The sequence below is a fragment of the Cricetulus griseus genome, chromosome 5 (genome assembly GCF_003668045.3).
Source record: "Cricetulus griseus strain 17A/GY chromosome 5, alternate assembly CriGri-PICRH-1.0, whole genome shotgun sequence".
NCBI classification, from domain to species: domain Eukaryota; kingdom Metazoa; phylum Chordata; class Mammalia; order Rodentia; family Cricetidae; genus Cricetulus; species Cricetulus griseus.
In genome coordinates this window covers 3,016,657-3,030,953 of record NC_048598.1, presented here as the reverse complement: position 1 = coordinate 3,030,953, position 14,297 = coordinate 3,016,657, and the positions used below count along the sequence as shown (strand labels likewise).

General features: G+C 44.7%; 1 protein-coding gene across 10 annotated transcripts in view; it reads right to left on the bottom strand.

Moving 5' to 3' along the window:
- Window positions 1-14,297, bottom strand: part of Rcor3 (REST corepressor 3) — a 42,894-nt gene that overhangs the window by 2,436 nt on the left and 26,161 nt on the right. For 6 of the 10 annotated variants that reach the window (XM_027416533.2, XM_035444969.1, XM_027416535.2 and 3 more), the window contains 2 exons: window positions 8,670-8,727; window positions 486-727 (listed from right to left, as the gene is read on the bottom strand). The exons of 2 other annotated variants lie outside the window; for them this stretch is intronic. In XM_027416533.2, coding sequence (XP_027272334.1) covers window positions 486-727; window positions 8,670-8,727 — 300 coding nt within the window. The remainder of the gene's footprint in view (window positions 1-485; window positions 728-8,669; window positions 8,728-14,297) is intronic. 2 more of the 10 variants (XM_035444972.1, XM_027416541.2) reach the window with 1 other exon arrangement.

Genomic DNA, 14,297 nt, shown 5'->3' with positions numbered 1-14,297 from the left:
CAAAAATACATGTGTGAGATCTAAGTCCTAATAAACTTGATACAATATAGTTTGGGCTGTCACAGGAAAAAACAAAACAAATCAAATCAAATCAAAACAAAACAAAAACCAAAAACAACACCAGTGTTTATTGGAAGCACAAGCTTCTTTTATTTTTAACAAAACAAAACAAAATAAACCCTCCTTCCCCACCAAAAAAAAAAAAAAAAAAAAAAAAGCCCCCAAAACCCAACAAAGCTACCAGACATATTTATTAGTAAACAGCTTAACAGTTAACAGTAGAGATAATACACTTTCCGCTCTGCTGGGACCGGAAGTCGGCATGTCGTTGTGACTTAGTGGTCACAAGAGAAGCCTCGCTGAGGAAGAGTATCGTCAGCCTCATGCTCATTTAGCTAGTCCTCACATGTATTGCCCTTACACAACACCACACACAGGGGTGACTCCTCAGCTCAGATTAGCTCAAGTTGCAGACACAAACACACCTCCTCTTCTTCATCAGTGCTCTTCCCTGACGGCACATTAGAAGCAATTTTTGTCTCCTCCCCTAAAGCAGAGGCATCACCATTAGAAGCCTGGGTTCCTTGTTCTGCTTCCCACTCCTGCAATACCTCCTCTAAGTTAAACCGGCGCCTGTAGTTTACAAAGAAGTTCTTCACTTGGCCAACAGTCTTGTTGCCAATTACATCTGCAATAGCTTGAAAATCTTTACCATATTTGCGGACACCTGGAAGGCAAAGTAAATAATACACCTGTGAAGGGTCAGCAAGGAGAGCTGTGTGTACCACACATCATGCACACACAAACACAGCCACCAAATAACCTCTCTGATAAAGGCTGCTCATTTCCCAGTTCTCAGACAGAGGCTAAGCTAGTAATCAGGGTCACAGGTGAAAACCGTCAATTACGTCATGTCAGCCAGCCAGTCACTTGCCTTCAACTGAACGATCAGAAACTTACCATTTTTTTTTTTTTACATACTCAGCTATTTTCTCCAATCCTTTCTTGAACTCTCAAATATAGTCCATTTATTGTAAAGCATTGAATTCTTTGTTCCATCCTCAATTCCACATTCATTTATTTCCCTAGTAGCCAGTCACCTAAATTTGAGCAACACTGTTTGTAAACAAAACTGGATGGGAAGGAACCATCTTTGTATCCCCTCAGTGCACTGAGTGTGCCATATGGTCCCCACAATGACTGAGTGGCCGTATGGTCCCCTCAGTGCACTGAGTGTGCTGTATGGTCCCCACAATGACTAAGTGGCCGTATGGTCCCCACAATGACTAAGTGGCCGTATGGTCCCCACAATGACTGAGTGTGCCGTATGGTCCCCACAATGACTGAGTGTGCCGTATGGTCTCCACAATGACTGAGTGTGCCGTATGGTCCCCTCAGTGCACTGAGTGTGTTGTATGGTCCCCACAATGACTGAATGTGCCGTATGGTCCCCTCAGTGCACTGAGTGTGCCGTATGGTCTCCACAATGACTGAGTGTGCCGTATGGTCCCCTCAGTGCACTGAGTGTGTTGTATGGTCCCCACAATGACTGAATGTGCCGTATGGTCCCCTCAGTGCACTGAGTGTGCCGTATGGTCCCCACAATGACTGAGTGGCCGTATGGTCCCCACAATGACTGAGTGTGCTGTATGGTCCCCACAATGACTGAGTGTGCCGTATGGTCCCCACAATGACTGAGTGTGCTGTATGGTCCCCACAATGACTGAGTGTGCCATATGGTCCCCTCAGTGCACTGAGTGTGCCGTATGGTCCCCACAATGACTGAGTGTGCCGTATGGTCTCCACAATGACTGAGTGTGCCGTATGGTCCCCACAATGACTGAGTGTGCCGTATGGTCCCCACAATGACTGAGTGTGCCGTATGGTCTCCACAATGACTGAGTGTGCCGTATGGTCCCCTCAGTGCACTGAGTGTGTTGTATGGTCCCCACAATGACTGAATGTGCCGTATGGTCCCCTCAGTGCACTGAGTGTGCCGTATGGTCTCCACAATGACTGAGTGTGCCGTATGGTCCCCTCAGTGCACTGAGTGTGTTGTATGGTCCCCACAATGACTGAATGTGCCGTATGGTCCCCTCAGTGCACTGAGTGTGCCGTATGGTCCCCACAATGACTGAGTGGCCGTATGGTCCCCACAATGACTGAGTGTGCTGTATGGTCCCCACAATGACTGAGTGTGCCGTATGGTCCCCACAATGACTGAGTGTGCTGTATGGTCTCCACAATGACTGAGTGTGCCGTATGGTCCCCTCAGTGCACTGAGTGTGCTGTATGGTCTCCACAATGACTGAGTGTGCTGTATGGTCCCCACAATGACTGAGTGTGCCATATGGTCCCCTCAGTGCACTGAGTGTGCCGTATGGTCCCCACAATGACTGAGTGTGCCGTATGGTCTCCACAATGACTGAGTGTGCCGTATGGTCCCCACAATGACTGAGTGTGCCGTATGGTCCCCACAATGACTGAGTGTGCCGTATGGTCCCCACAATGACTGAGTGTGCCGTATGGTCTCCACAATGACTGAGTGTGCCATATGGTCTCCCTCAATAGACTGAGTGTGCCGTATGGTCCCTACAATGAAAAGCAATGTAATTTGGGCTTAATAGTAACCTCACCACGATTATCTGCCGACCCCACCAAGTTACCAACAAATACAAGTAATTAAATTATAAAATCAGAATCATCACAATCGATCGATCAGATGGGCTAAGGAAAGGGTCTTCCATCACTTTAAGTCCATCTCATCGCTCTAAGGCCCCGTGTGTGAGGACTGCTAGTATGCTCTTCTGAAGAGTCAGGTCTGTGATCATCACCCTGCCTTAAACTACAGCATGAGAGGCAGCAGCTGGTTTATGGGTTGAGAGCAACAACTGTGCTTCAGAAATTAAAGTGGATGCCAATCTGCTGGGGGGAATTCCATATGAAATACAAGGATGGACCTTGATCAAAATGAAGTCAAAAGCTTTTGATCTATACTTTGATAACTGTATTATATTGGTGTCAGAAAAATAATCATTCATGAAAGGGATGAGAAAGATGACAAAAAAGGAAGTGTAAATAAATGTCACTTAATGTATCAAAGATGACAGCATGTGATAAAGGCATGTTAAATACTCCAGAAATGCTGTGTTCTTACTGATACTGACTGATAGGAAATACCCAAGATGCCAACAGAGAATTTGGGAACAAATATCTCCAAATAAGTTCACCCAGCTGGGCTTGGTGGATGGGGAGCCTGTCCCATGACTTTAGAGCTCTTTGGATGAGAACCCTGGCAGTAACTATGTCTCACTGTAGACAGAAAGGGGTTTGTAAGCTATGCTCACATGTTCTGTTCTAAAGGAAAGACGTGCATAGTAACAGACATCAGTTACAATGTTTAATTAACACAAATCAATGCACACTTTCTGTAAATCCAAACTGATTTGCATGGTTCAAGATGAATTCTAACAGTGACCTAGCTACACTGAGGGTTTTTATGGCAACAGAAATCCCAGGTTACCCATAATAGTTACTGTTAACATCAAGTAGTTCCCCACTAAGTGTTCTTCAGGAAACAGCAGCTTCAAAAGGCTTCTGTGCCAACTAAACTTGAGAAAGCTGCACAGAACAGAACAGAACTGATTTAGAAGCCAGGCAGGAGGAAACCCTCTGGACACTAAGTTTCACCAGGGCTATTTAATTTACAGACCCCCCTTCTGGGAATTTGATTACTTTTGACTGTTCTCTTCCTCCCTAATCTTCTCTTGCTTAACAAGCCTTATTTTGGCATCAGTAGTGTCACATTTGCAAAATTATAGACTCCAAGCTGAAGAGTACTTCCCGTGAGAGTGCCGTGTTTCTGAGGACTCTGGTGCCGGACTTTCCTGTGTTCACCCAGGCATGTTTATAATGAACTCAAGTGGGGCTCTCACTGCCCCGAAGACCCCTCTGGTTTGGTGGGTGACCCCAACTGGTGTCCGAAGGACAAGACACCCATCTCTTCAACCTGCAGGGCAGGTTTTGTGCTAGCCAGCGCTCTTTAGTGGCCACCTCTAGCCTGCGGCAGGTTCCACCTGCTTGCTCCTAAGTTCTGACCAACTCTAGAGTTGGAGTTGGAGAAAAGGCAGAGTGTCGCCAGCTCCCAGCAATACTAAGTCTGTGCAATGTACCCAGGAAATGGGACTTTATCATGAAGCTGGCTTCTCTGGTTCTTCCTCAAGCTGTGGGGCCACACACAGAGGCCTGAAGTGTGTCTGTCTGTCTGTCTGTCTGTCTGTGTGCCTGTGCTCATGGTGGTGGTGTGTGTGTCAGAATATGGAAGCCAGAGGACTAGCTTAGATGTTGTTTCTCAAGTACCATCCACCTAGTGTCCCGAGACAGGGCCTCTCTGTGTCCTGGAACTCACCGAGTCGGCTAGGGTGGCAGGCTGGAGTCCCTGGGATTCTCCACTTGCCACTGGGACTGGAGGCACATGCACACTACCGTAGCTGGTTTCTTTCTTTTTTTTTAAACTTTGGTTCTAGGGATTGAAACAAGGTCCCGTGCCTTGCACTTCCCTTGCTCAACAGTCTGTTTTGGTAGAAGATGGAATCTTTTAAGAACATATACAAAGCAACAGGGTTCAGCACATTATCTGGAAGCTGAAACACTTCAGGTCTGTATCGTGGTGAGCAGCCAGCTGGTGTCTGGGGACTGCTTCATCAGAAGAGTCTCCCTCAGGCAAACAGAGGACAACCTGGAGCAATGAGTGTCGGGGACAACTAAAGACATGGTACCCGAGGAGCCCCCAAGTTCCACTCCTTACTCTGGGAGAGGTGGCCCACCCTCTTCATGTGGCCTGTAAACAAGCAGGGCAATCTATTGCTTCCTCAGCAAAGGGCTTAATTGCAATGGTTAAGTCCGTCAAATGGTTTAAGGCACAGCTGAGTGAAAGTCCCACCGATATGGCTAAGAGGCCAACTTTCAAAGGTTGGTGGGGTGAACATCTGGAGACCCTTCCAGAACCAAAGCCGTAAATCCCCAGAGAGGAAAATACTCTTCTTGGTCAACTTTCTAAGCTTCCTGTTCTTGCAAGTAATTGCTTTCAATACTTGATAGAATTTTTAAAGTGTGTCTGGGAATTCAGAAAAATGGAACCAAGGGATTGTAGCCATCACATTTTATGAAGGCCCACATTTTCCCATCACTGTTCTATACTACCCAACATAAATACACCACTACACATCAATTTAAAAACATTTCCTGTTTTTCTTTTGTTAAAGGCAATTTCCTTACTAGTAAAGACTGACACAGGCACTACCCAAACAATCCAAACTCTGAGTTGGGGGGCTATGTCTACTCATGCTCGAGGAGCTGTAGACAGGGGTTCCCAGTCGCAGTTACGGACTCCAGAGAGGATGGCATGGGCATCGCTTCTGGTGTTTGGAGACAACAGAAAGCCAAGCAGAGAGGCTCAAAGGCGGCAGAAGGGGCTTTCCCCTGCTTCTCACATCAAACTTTCTTAGAAGAGAAATGCAATGTATTGCATATAACTGGGGAGTTAAATTTATCAAAAAGTCTGTTTTTGAAATCGAGCATGGTATCTAGAACCTCCGAGAATGTGGTTCTTTTCAATAACCAAGAGATACATTTTGAACTCACAACTATGGGATATTCGTTTTTTTCTGCCTCCCGTGAACTTTATTAACTCAGCAAATAGACAGTAACGGTTGAGCAGACAGTGGAGTCCAGATCATGGCTTCCCTTCCTTTGTCTCCTGCTTGTCTCTGGGTCCTGTACTCACACCTGCCATGTTGTAAATTTAAATACATTGCAAAAACAATGGGAAATTTGAATGGTTATCTGAAGTAAGCTGACGGAGACTGACAGCCAGTAAGACCATGTCCACTCTGTGGCCTCCATTACAGCACTAGAGACACTTCCAATCAAAAGTGTGTCTTTAAGACAGAAAGTGCAGCTTCAGGATCCTACCCCCACCTCCTTCTGACTATGCATGCACTACATTTCCTATCTTTACCTTTTTAATCAAAGGTCAAACCTACTGCCTTCTACTTTATGAACCGTTCCAGTTTAGGGTTAACTACGAGATAAATCTAAAAGGGCAATTCCAGATTTGCCACTTCATTTCTCTCTGAAGGATCCACAGTGTGAGCTGCGGAAGTGACGGCGACTTTAACACGGGGCACGGCCCTCAGGACATACTGCTCCCAGTCCGTTTAAGAAGTCATGGCGGGTAAAACAAAAACTAAAAAACTAAAGCTGACATCTCGATAAAAGAGCATAAAGATCAGAGAGCTGAATCTCTGATCACTAGGACATGAACACATTTCTGAGGTGGACTAAAATATCAACAGCAAATATTCACACCACACTCCTGAGCAACCACACAAATGGATGGTTTTCTGAGAATAGCCAACAGCGGGAATGGTTCCATCACATGGAAAAGGCCTTACACATGGGAAAAGTGGGAGGAGAGCTGTTCTAATTGGCGCACTAATGATGTCCCACTCGGAGTCCTAAAGAAAGCCACTGAGGTCACAGCAGAACTAGAGGGGACACAGGGAATTTAAAGAAGCAGACACAGAGTCCTGCCACAGCTGGCTGACCCTTGCTTTCGATTTCCACTAGGGGAGCAAGGAAGGGGAAACGCTTCAGCTGTCAGCAATCGGCTGGTAACAGTAGCAAAGGTGGGCACACAACTTAAAACCTAGGAATGGAAGTGATCTTTTTATGCTTTCCAGTCTTAAAAGAGTTACCAAAGACGTGTGTTCAAACTGAGTTGCTGACCTCAACAATGGCATTGCTCGTTTCTCTAGGTCACTGTATCAGTCCCTTGTGAGCAAGACCAGGCATTTTACAAAGGGTGCCGTATACATGTATTAGCGGTCCTGAATGTAAAGTGTCACACAAATGAAAACATGTTACTATCAAAACAATTTATTATTGCTTTACAATACTGAAGTGGCTGTTAAAGGATTCACCATATAAAGGTTTATCATGAATATTCAAGAAAAAAATCGCTCGCTAAGTAGCATCTTACTAGCAAAGTCTACACGTTAAACAGACGCTACAGTTATGTGCACACTTCAAGCAGTGAGCCTCAGGCACGGGGCTCTGCTCCACCACACTATAAGATGCACTCCTGGGTATTTATGTAAAGTGTGGGTATGTAGGACACAACAGTGCCTTTCAGACCTTTCTAGAACAACACAAATAGATAAACGGTTTTATTTTATGTACTAACAACAGAAACAAAAAGGCCAAACAGAATGAAAACAAAAATTCCAAATCATTTTAGTCTAAAGAACTAAAAATGAGGCATTAATGCATTGTTTTAGGAAGACCTTTAAAATCCTAAGAGCAAGCAAGCATCCTTCCATGCAGACTGTTGTTGGAGTCATTTACCTAAAGGCCACTTTCTAATTGTGCATCTGAGAACCCACACATGCCTCAGCAGGAAGGAGAGACCCGGCTCTGAGCATTGGTACTCTCTTCTGTTGTTTCAATGCTTTTAAGTTATCTGCACACAGACAGCCCCGGCTATACATGGGATCTCACCACTGTGCTTTCCTTGAGTGCAGGTTTGTATGGTCCAACCAAGCTGTTAGATTCGGTGGATTGTGCCCCTGGAAGCTATCAAGTCTCAACACTATCAAATCTCAAGTGCTATGTGGAGAAAGATTACCCCAAATTTCCTTCGGAGATCCTCTTCAGAAAATCCTTTGCTGGGGTAATTTCTATTATGGTACAGAATTAACAGATTAGCCAAACACTACAAGTCCGGGTTCAGTCCTATCAGTGACACTCCAGGGAGGAGAACCGGCTTAGCATGGATAAAAGGAAGGCCAGCTCACACTCCCGGTGGAGTTCTCAATGTACACGATGCATCCTCTAAACAGAGAGAAGGATGAGTATTTGGGAATATTATAAACTGTGTGCTCACGCTTCCCAGGAGTCTCACTCTCACAGTAGTTAACCTGCATGAGAAAGCTCTTAGCACTTAGCACAAAGAGGGCTCACCAGACAGTAAGTAGAGCACATTTAATTTACACAATGACTTCTGCAGATAGTTCATCTTAAATTGAAATAAAATCTATGCTGAACAATATATATATATATATATATATATATATATATATATATATATATATATATACTATTTGCCCTTAAGCAGCTCAAACAGAAGAAAACCCAAGTGTTCCCCGTTTGCCCATGGGTGCATGCCTTTGAGTGTTCTCACAAACAGGACCAGCTGTGGTATCGCACTTCTACAGGGCCTGTGGTCTCTTAAAGGTACTCAGTGGTCTGTCTCTTTGTAAGGAATGACACACTGAAAGCACATAGTTAATATTTTCATAACCTTACACTTATCAAATAGAGAAACAAGGAGCTACTAGACAGGTAAGAAACTTATAGTTTATGTTCAGAACGGGTCACCAATGAGACAGTGACACACCCGGAAGCTGAGTCACAGGGCGCCATGTGATTGGCTGTGCTGCTCAGGACCCTAAGTGAACAGATTCACAACACAGGATCCCTGGGATCACCTGGGCGGCGTGTTGAACGCGGCCCTTCCTTGACTGCGTCTACAGGAGGGAGAACTCCGGCAGCCGCCTTTCATGACAGTCAATAATGAACAACAACACCGCTTATTATCTTTAGTATACCTTGCACTGCTAGGAGCTGCTCCTCTGTGGTCCAACGGGCATTAATTTTCTGATTTGACTACAAAATTAAAAAGAAGTTTCCTAATGAGGATATGAAGACAGACATTTTTCCAACTTGCTTTTTTTTTTTTTTAAAAAAAAAAAAACTTTTTCACCAAATCATAGACATGAGACTGATAACGCTGTCCCATGGAGGTTCCACTTTGGGAAGGCTTAAATAAAGTCTCGAATTACCTTTTATACATACACACGGAGAGACAATGAGAGAAAAATGCACCCATTTGGGAGACTGAACAACACTGGTACCTCACTCATTTTCCACTTACAATGCTCCTGTTACACAGCACAGATACTGGCTTTAGCCCAGTTTGTTTTAACATTGAAGAGACCATTTTCTCTTGAGAAGGTCTGTGACTCTAATATTTCTTCACTTCGCATTAAATAAAACCTATGCTGTCTCCTATAGCAGTTGTACAAATCAGATTGAGGACGGAGGGCAAGCCCAAGACCTAAGGTATTTCTTTAAATTCCTGAAGCAGAAAATGATTCATTGATAAGACCTTTTAATTTATTTTTTTTTTTTAAATCTCAGGACTTCCTAATGTTTCTCTCCAAGTCACTGTTAAAATTCTACGGTAGTCACCACCTAGCCAGGTTTCGGTAGTTCAGTCCACTGATGTAACCCGTACATCAGCTCATAGATGAGCAGAGGAGACACTGCCAAGGTAAAGGAAGCCGAAGCCGGTGTAGTGCCTGGACCCACTGGGAAAGCGAGCAGGCAGCGTCCTTCCAGAGGGGACATCAGCTCTCACCTCTGGGTGACACCAATGAAATGAGGTTTACACCTCCTTATAAACAAGTAATCAGAAGAAACAAACAACTTCAAAGTCAGAAACAAAATTTTGAGAGGACAAAAGGAAAAAGCTTAAAGAGACCCAGAGCAAGGAAGGATAAAAACCAAAAAACAGAAATGACTGAATTTCAGGAGAGGTAAAAGGGGATGACATACAGCCCGGGCAGCAACCACACAATAAGCCGAGGAGCACAGGTTCTGAGACACACAGTGCTGGCCAGCTGGGCCTGGGATTGCAGCACTGTAATTCAAGCTACTTGGGGGCTGAGGCAGGCAGTGTTCAAAGACAGTCTAGACAAGTTAGTAAGACCTATTTCAAAATGAAATATACAAAGAGGTCTAGCGACACAAATTAGAGAATATTTCAGTCCCCACTACCCTCTCTCCTCAGTGAAAAGGAATCAAAGAAACAAACCCGGAAACTTAAGCAGGTTTCCAGAAACCGAGCAGCCTGGAGGCAGGGCAGAAGCTGAGCTGGTGCTCGAGTGTGAGTGCACGGAAGCTGTTGAGTCAAAAGCAAAGGAGCTCACCGTCAACTCCTGGAAATCGGAATGGGAACTATTTAAAATGGGTCTAAATATTTCAGAGTGAAAGGTGAAAAAAATCAGAGGCCTACTGAAACTTAATCTGACCTAGAAAACAAAAACATTATCAACTGGCTCATTCTTTGTATAAAATATTTGCTTATTATTGTTGTGTTATGCACGCGTGTGCATGTGTGGGGTGTGAGAACACTCTGTGGAGTCACTTCTCTCCTTCCATCTTTATGTGGGTTCCAGGGATCAAGCTCTGTTCTCAGGCCTGTGTGGCAAGATAAGAGGCCTGGTTCCTCCTTTGAGGCAGCTAATGGTTTGGTCACCATGCTTTCACTTCATTTTGGACATTGCTTTTCTAAAAACAATCACTTGACCATGACATGGGGTTTTGTTCTTTGGAGGCTTCGATATTTTTCTCAAGTCCTTTAACTCTTTGTTGCTCAAATCATCCTTTTTGAAGTGTTTGGCTCATTTTTTTTTTTTTTCAAATGTTGCTTCTGAGGGAGTCAAACCTTGTGGATGACAGAGCCATTCTCTTGCACAGACATTGGCAGGTTTCATCTGGGCAACGCCCAGAGTTTCACTTGGTTTGCACTGTATGTGCTTTTTATTAACTATAGTGATAGACAGGCACAGTGCTGTCTGTGATGGTCAGGACAGACTGACATCCCTGGGAGATGTGAGCATATCCTTGTTGGCGAGCTCCCCCTACTAGGAATCTCCTGGACAAAGGGCGACACTCACTCCACAGAGTGCTCTGAGGGTAACACTGAGATAGTGCCTGAGTAGTGAAAGCTGATTGTGGCTGTGAAATCTGCTGAGGCTTGAGGGGAAAATATCATGAAAAGGGAACAAAAATGAAACAAATACGAACACTAGAAAAATGTACTTTCATGCCAGGCGTTGGTGGTGCACGCCTTTAATCCCAGCACTCGGGAGGCAGAGGCAGGCAGATCTCTGTGAGTTCGAGGCCAGCCTGGTCTACAGAGCGAGTGCCAGGACAGGCTCCAAAGCTACACAGAGAAACCCTGTCTTGAAAAAAAAATGCATTTTCATCTAAACCTCAGAAGTGTCTGAAAGGCAGTCAGTGTGCAGAGAGAGAGAGAGAGAGAGAGAGAGAGAGAGAGAGAGAGAGAGAGAGAGAGTCCTGAGGTCTGTGCAAAGGATTTAAAGGCCACTCACCACAGAAGGTGACAAGATCAAGGCTAGGGAGCCTGCACTACGCCTGACAAACCAAAGCTGTGTTAGGGGAGGGGAGGAAGAGGACCTGCGGTGGGGACTTGGCTTTAACCAGAACAAGACTCCTAAGCTTGGAGAGCCAGCAGAAGGTGATGCAGCTGAGAAGTGCTCACCTCGGAGACAGGGAAGTGGGGAAGGTGAGGTTAGATGAGGCTTATTTGAGGCACACTGAAAACGAGGCACTGGGACATTCAGGAGGAGCTAAGGTTCCATGTGGACAAAAACACAATATTCTTGTATCCAAACCATTTTTGAAGGTTTGAGAAAAAAAATAACAATGGAGCCATTCACATGTTACTTAAATGTGAAGTTTTTATACTAGGCTACAAACTTTAAAATATATATATATATATATATATATATATATATATATATATGTTGTGTCCCCTCCTAAAGGACTCCAGATGACACAACACTGTTCTACTATATCTTCCAGCACTGGGACAGAGCACTAGGTTTTTAGATGAACCCAAATATGGCTGTTACACTGGTATGGACCAGTGTTGCATGAAGATATGCATCATACTTGGACACTAGGAACTGCTCAAGTTCTATCCCTCCAAAGGGATACACAGGAGTTGTGTGAAAACTGAAAAGTGACCGAAGGAACGGGACTCGGTTTCCAGGCCATGACTGTGCACCCTGGGTGTATATCAAGTAACACAGTTCCTCGGAACTTTGACACTGCCATGACTACCACCACACATGTCTGCTGTCGGTAACTTTAACACTGTGAAGGGATGAGATCATCTATCTCCAGGAGAAAAAGAGAAATGTGAATTCTGAGTATAAGAACTTAGACCATGCCTGTATACATGTGTGTAAAAACTGCTGCTGAGGGAAGAGAGCAGTAACACGAGAATGCAGTATCTCATTGGTTAAGGAGAAGGAAAAGGAGGGCCAACCATCTAAACCAGAGTTTAGAAAAAGTTAAATAGTTAATGGTCTTTAAACCATAGCTCTGGTGGGAAATTGTAGGAAGGAGATGCTGAAACTGGTTAGGCTTAAATGTTTGACAGAATGGAGACAGAAGAACAGGGGAGGTTGAAGAGAAATAGGACCCGGTACTTTAAACATACCGGAGTCCTTTCCATTATTGACCCCAGGAACTTTAAAGAAAGGATAACTAGAATGTGACTCGTGACCGAAAACTAAACTCCGTGGTTGTCAGAGCGCAAACCCTAATCGGAAATGCCTGTTTGAAAAGCAGCTATATGAAATAGGACAGTAGTAGAAACAACGCACACTGAGCCCTCCCTGTCGTATTAGTGTCTTCATCTGCTCCTCCATTCTGTCAGTCACAGGTTCATATCCTCTCAGAAGAGCTGGGAGGTCACCAGTCAAACTCCCGGCTCAAGGCTGGCAACCTGAGCAGCGTCATCCGGCTGGAGGCAGACACCCGAGACGGGTGTCATCCCTGTCTGTTACCTCTCCTCCTCCCTCCTAGACCCACGGATTTCACCGACTCCACCTCTCTGCCGCCATCATAAATCACACACATCTCCTCTACCCCAGCCTGTGTTCAGGGAGACACACGTATTTCTAACTCTGAAATGGATTCATCTCTTGCTCTCATTCCTATGGCTAACCTATTCTGTTCACTTCTTTCCATACACCTCACACGCCCAACATTTCAGCAGCAAGCATGTTTGCCCGAATGCTGCCAAGACAATTTTCTTATAATGACATCGCTTCATCACCTACTGTCTATGTTAGAAAAGCCGCAGGGCTTCCCCCTTGCGCCTAATTGAAAGGCATCTTCTCCTTCTGCCTTGAAACGGTCTACGCCCTGCCTAACGGCTCTGTAACATCCTTGTTTATGTTTCCCATGCCATGTGCTCGTTTCTCTCTGCAGCTGAGATTGCCTTTCTAGGTAGGAGAGATTCTTGAGAAGAGACAAGTCTTGCACTTCCACCGAGTCTCAGTATCAGTCCATGCTGCCCTCCATTTTGTCACCCTCTGACCTTTGCATACATGCACAAACCCCGTTTATCCCTGTCCTCATTAGGAAGTCTGTCCTGAGGGAACCTGGCAGAATGAGTGATGCCCAGTAGCTTCCCTAGAACGTTTGTTTCTCAGTCTACACTTTCATGGGTTTATGAGATAACATCTAGATTACAAGTATATTTTAGGCGGTGGGGGTGGGAGATGACCTCATCTCTATGTGCTTTCTCCTCCTCCCACAGTTCATTCAGTACCTAAGTCCTGCCTTGCATGAAACAGGTGATTGATAAATAGTTGTAGAAGTAAATAAATTTTCTTCATCAAATTTTATTCTAGATAAAATAAACTTAAAACCAAATTACTAATCAAAGCTTCTCAAGAAGGATGAGGACTGCATTTGATGACATAACTCTCAAAGGTCATTAACAGTGCTGTAGGTAAAGTCTAATCCAAGAGTGAGAGGGTCGTCTTTCTATGCCTTTCGTGTGATGTAATCAGTATTTCAGAATAATAGCTATTCATGTTGCCTGGCCCTGAAAGCAGCAAGAACACAATAAACAGAAATTTACTGTGGAGACTTTCTGGATGATGGAGCTATCTGCACCTCAAGCCGGATGAGATCATTAACTCAGTCACATGCGTGTGCCCAGATTGCGGTGGACCCGTGGACAAGGCTAGGATTTCAGTGATTTCACTTTGCTTGTTGTTCTTACATCAAAAGATATAATACGTGTTTGATATCTTCTATCCCAGCAGCTGACTTAAAACTGAAAGTCGATCAAACAGTTTGCTATTCTATGATACTTTCTGCATCGTTATGGTAGCACCCATGCACAATGACCAGTTGGGTCTGAAACCCTGAGCCACAGGGGCTGTCACTGTTTGCTACTTGGTGGTCTTGAGTAAGTCAGCGACCCCTGGAATGTGGCAGCAGCTGTACCTACTTCAGTTACTCATCTTAAAGACCAAGGGAGCACATAGTCAAGACCAGCTGCTGACCGTACTCTCCCATCTCGTGCCACGGTAATGAGCGAAACTGCCCTGCAATACTATGGA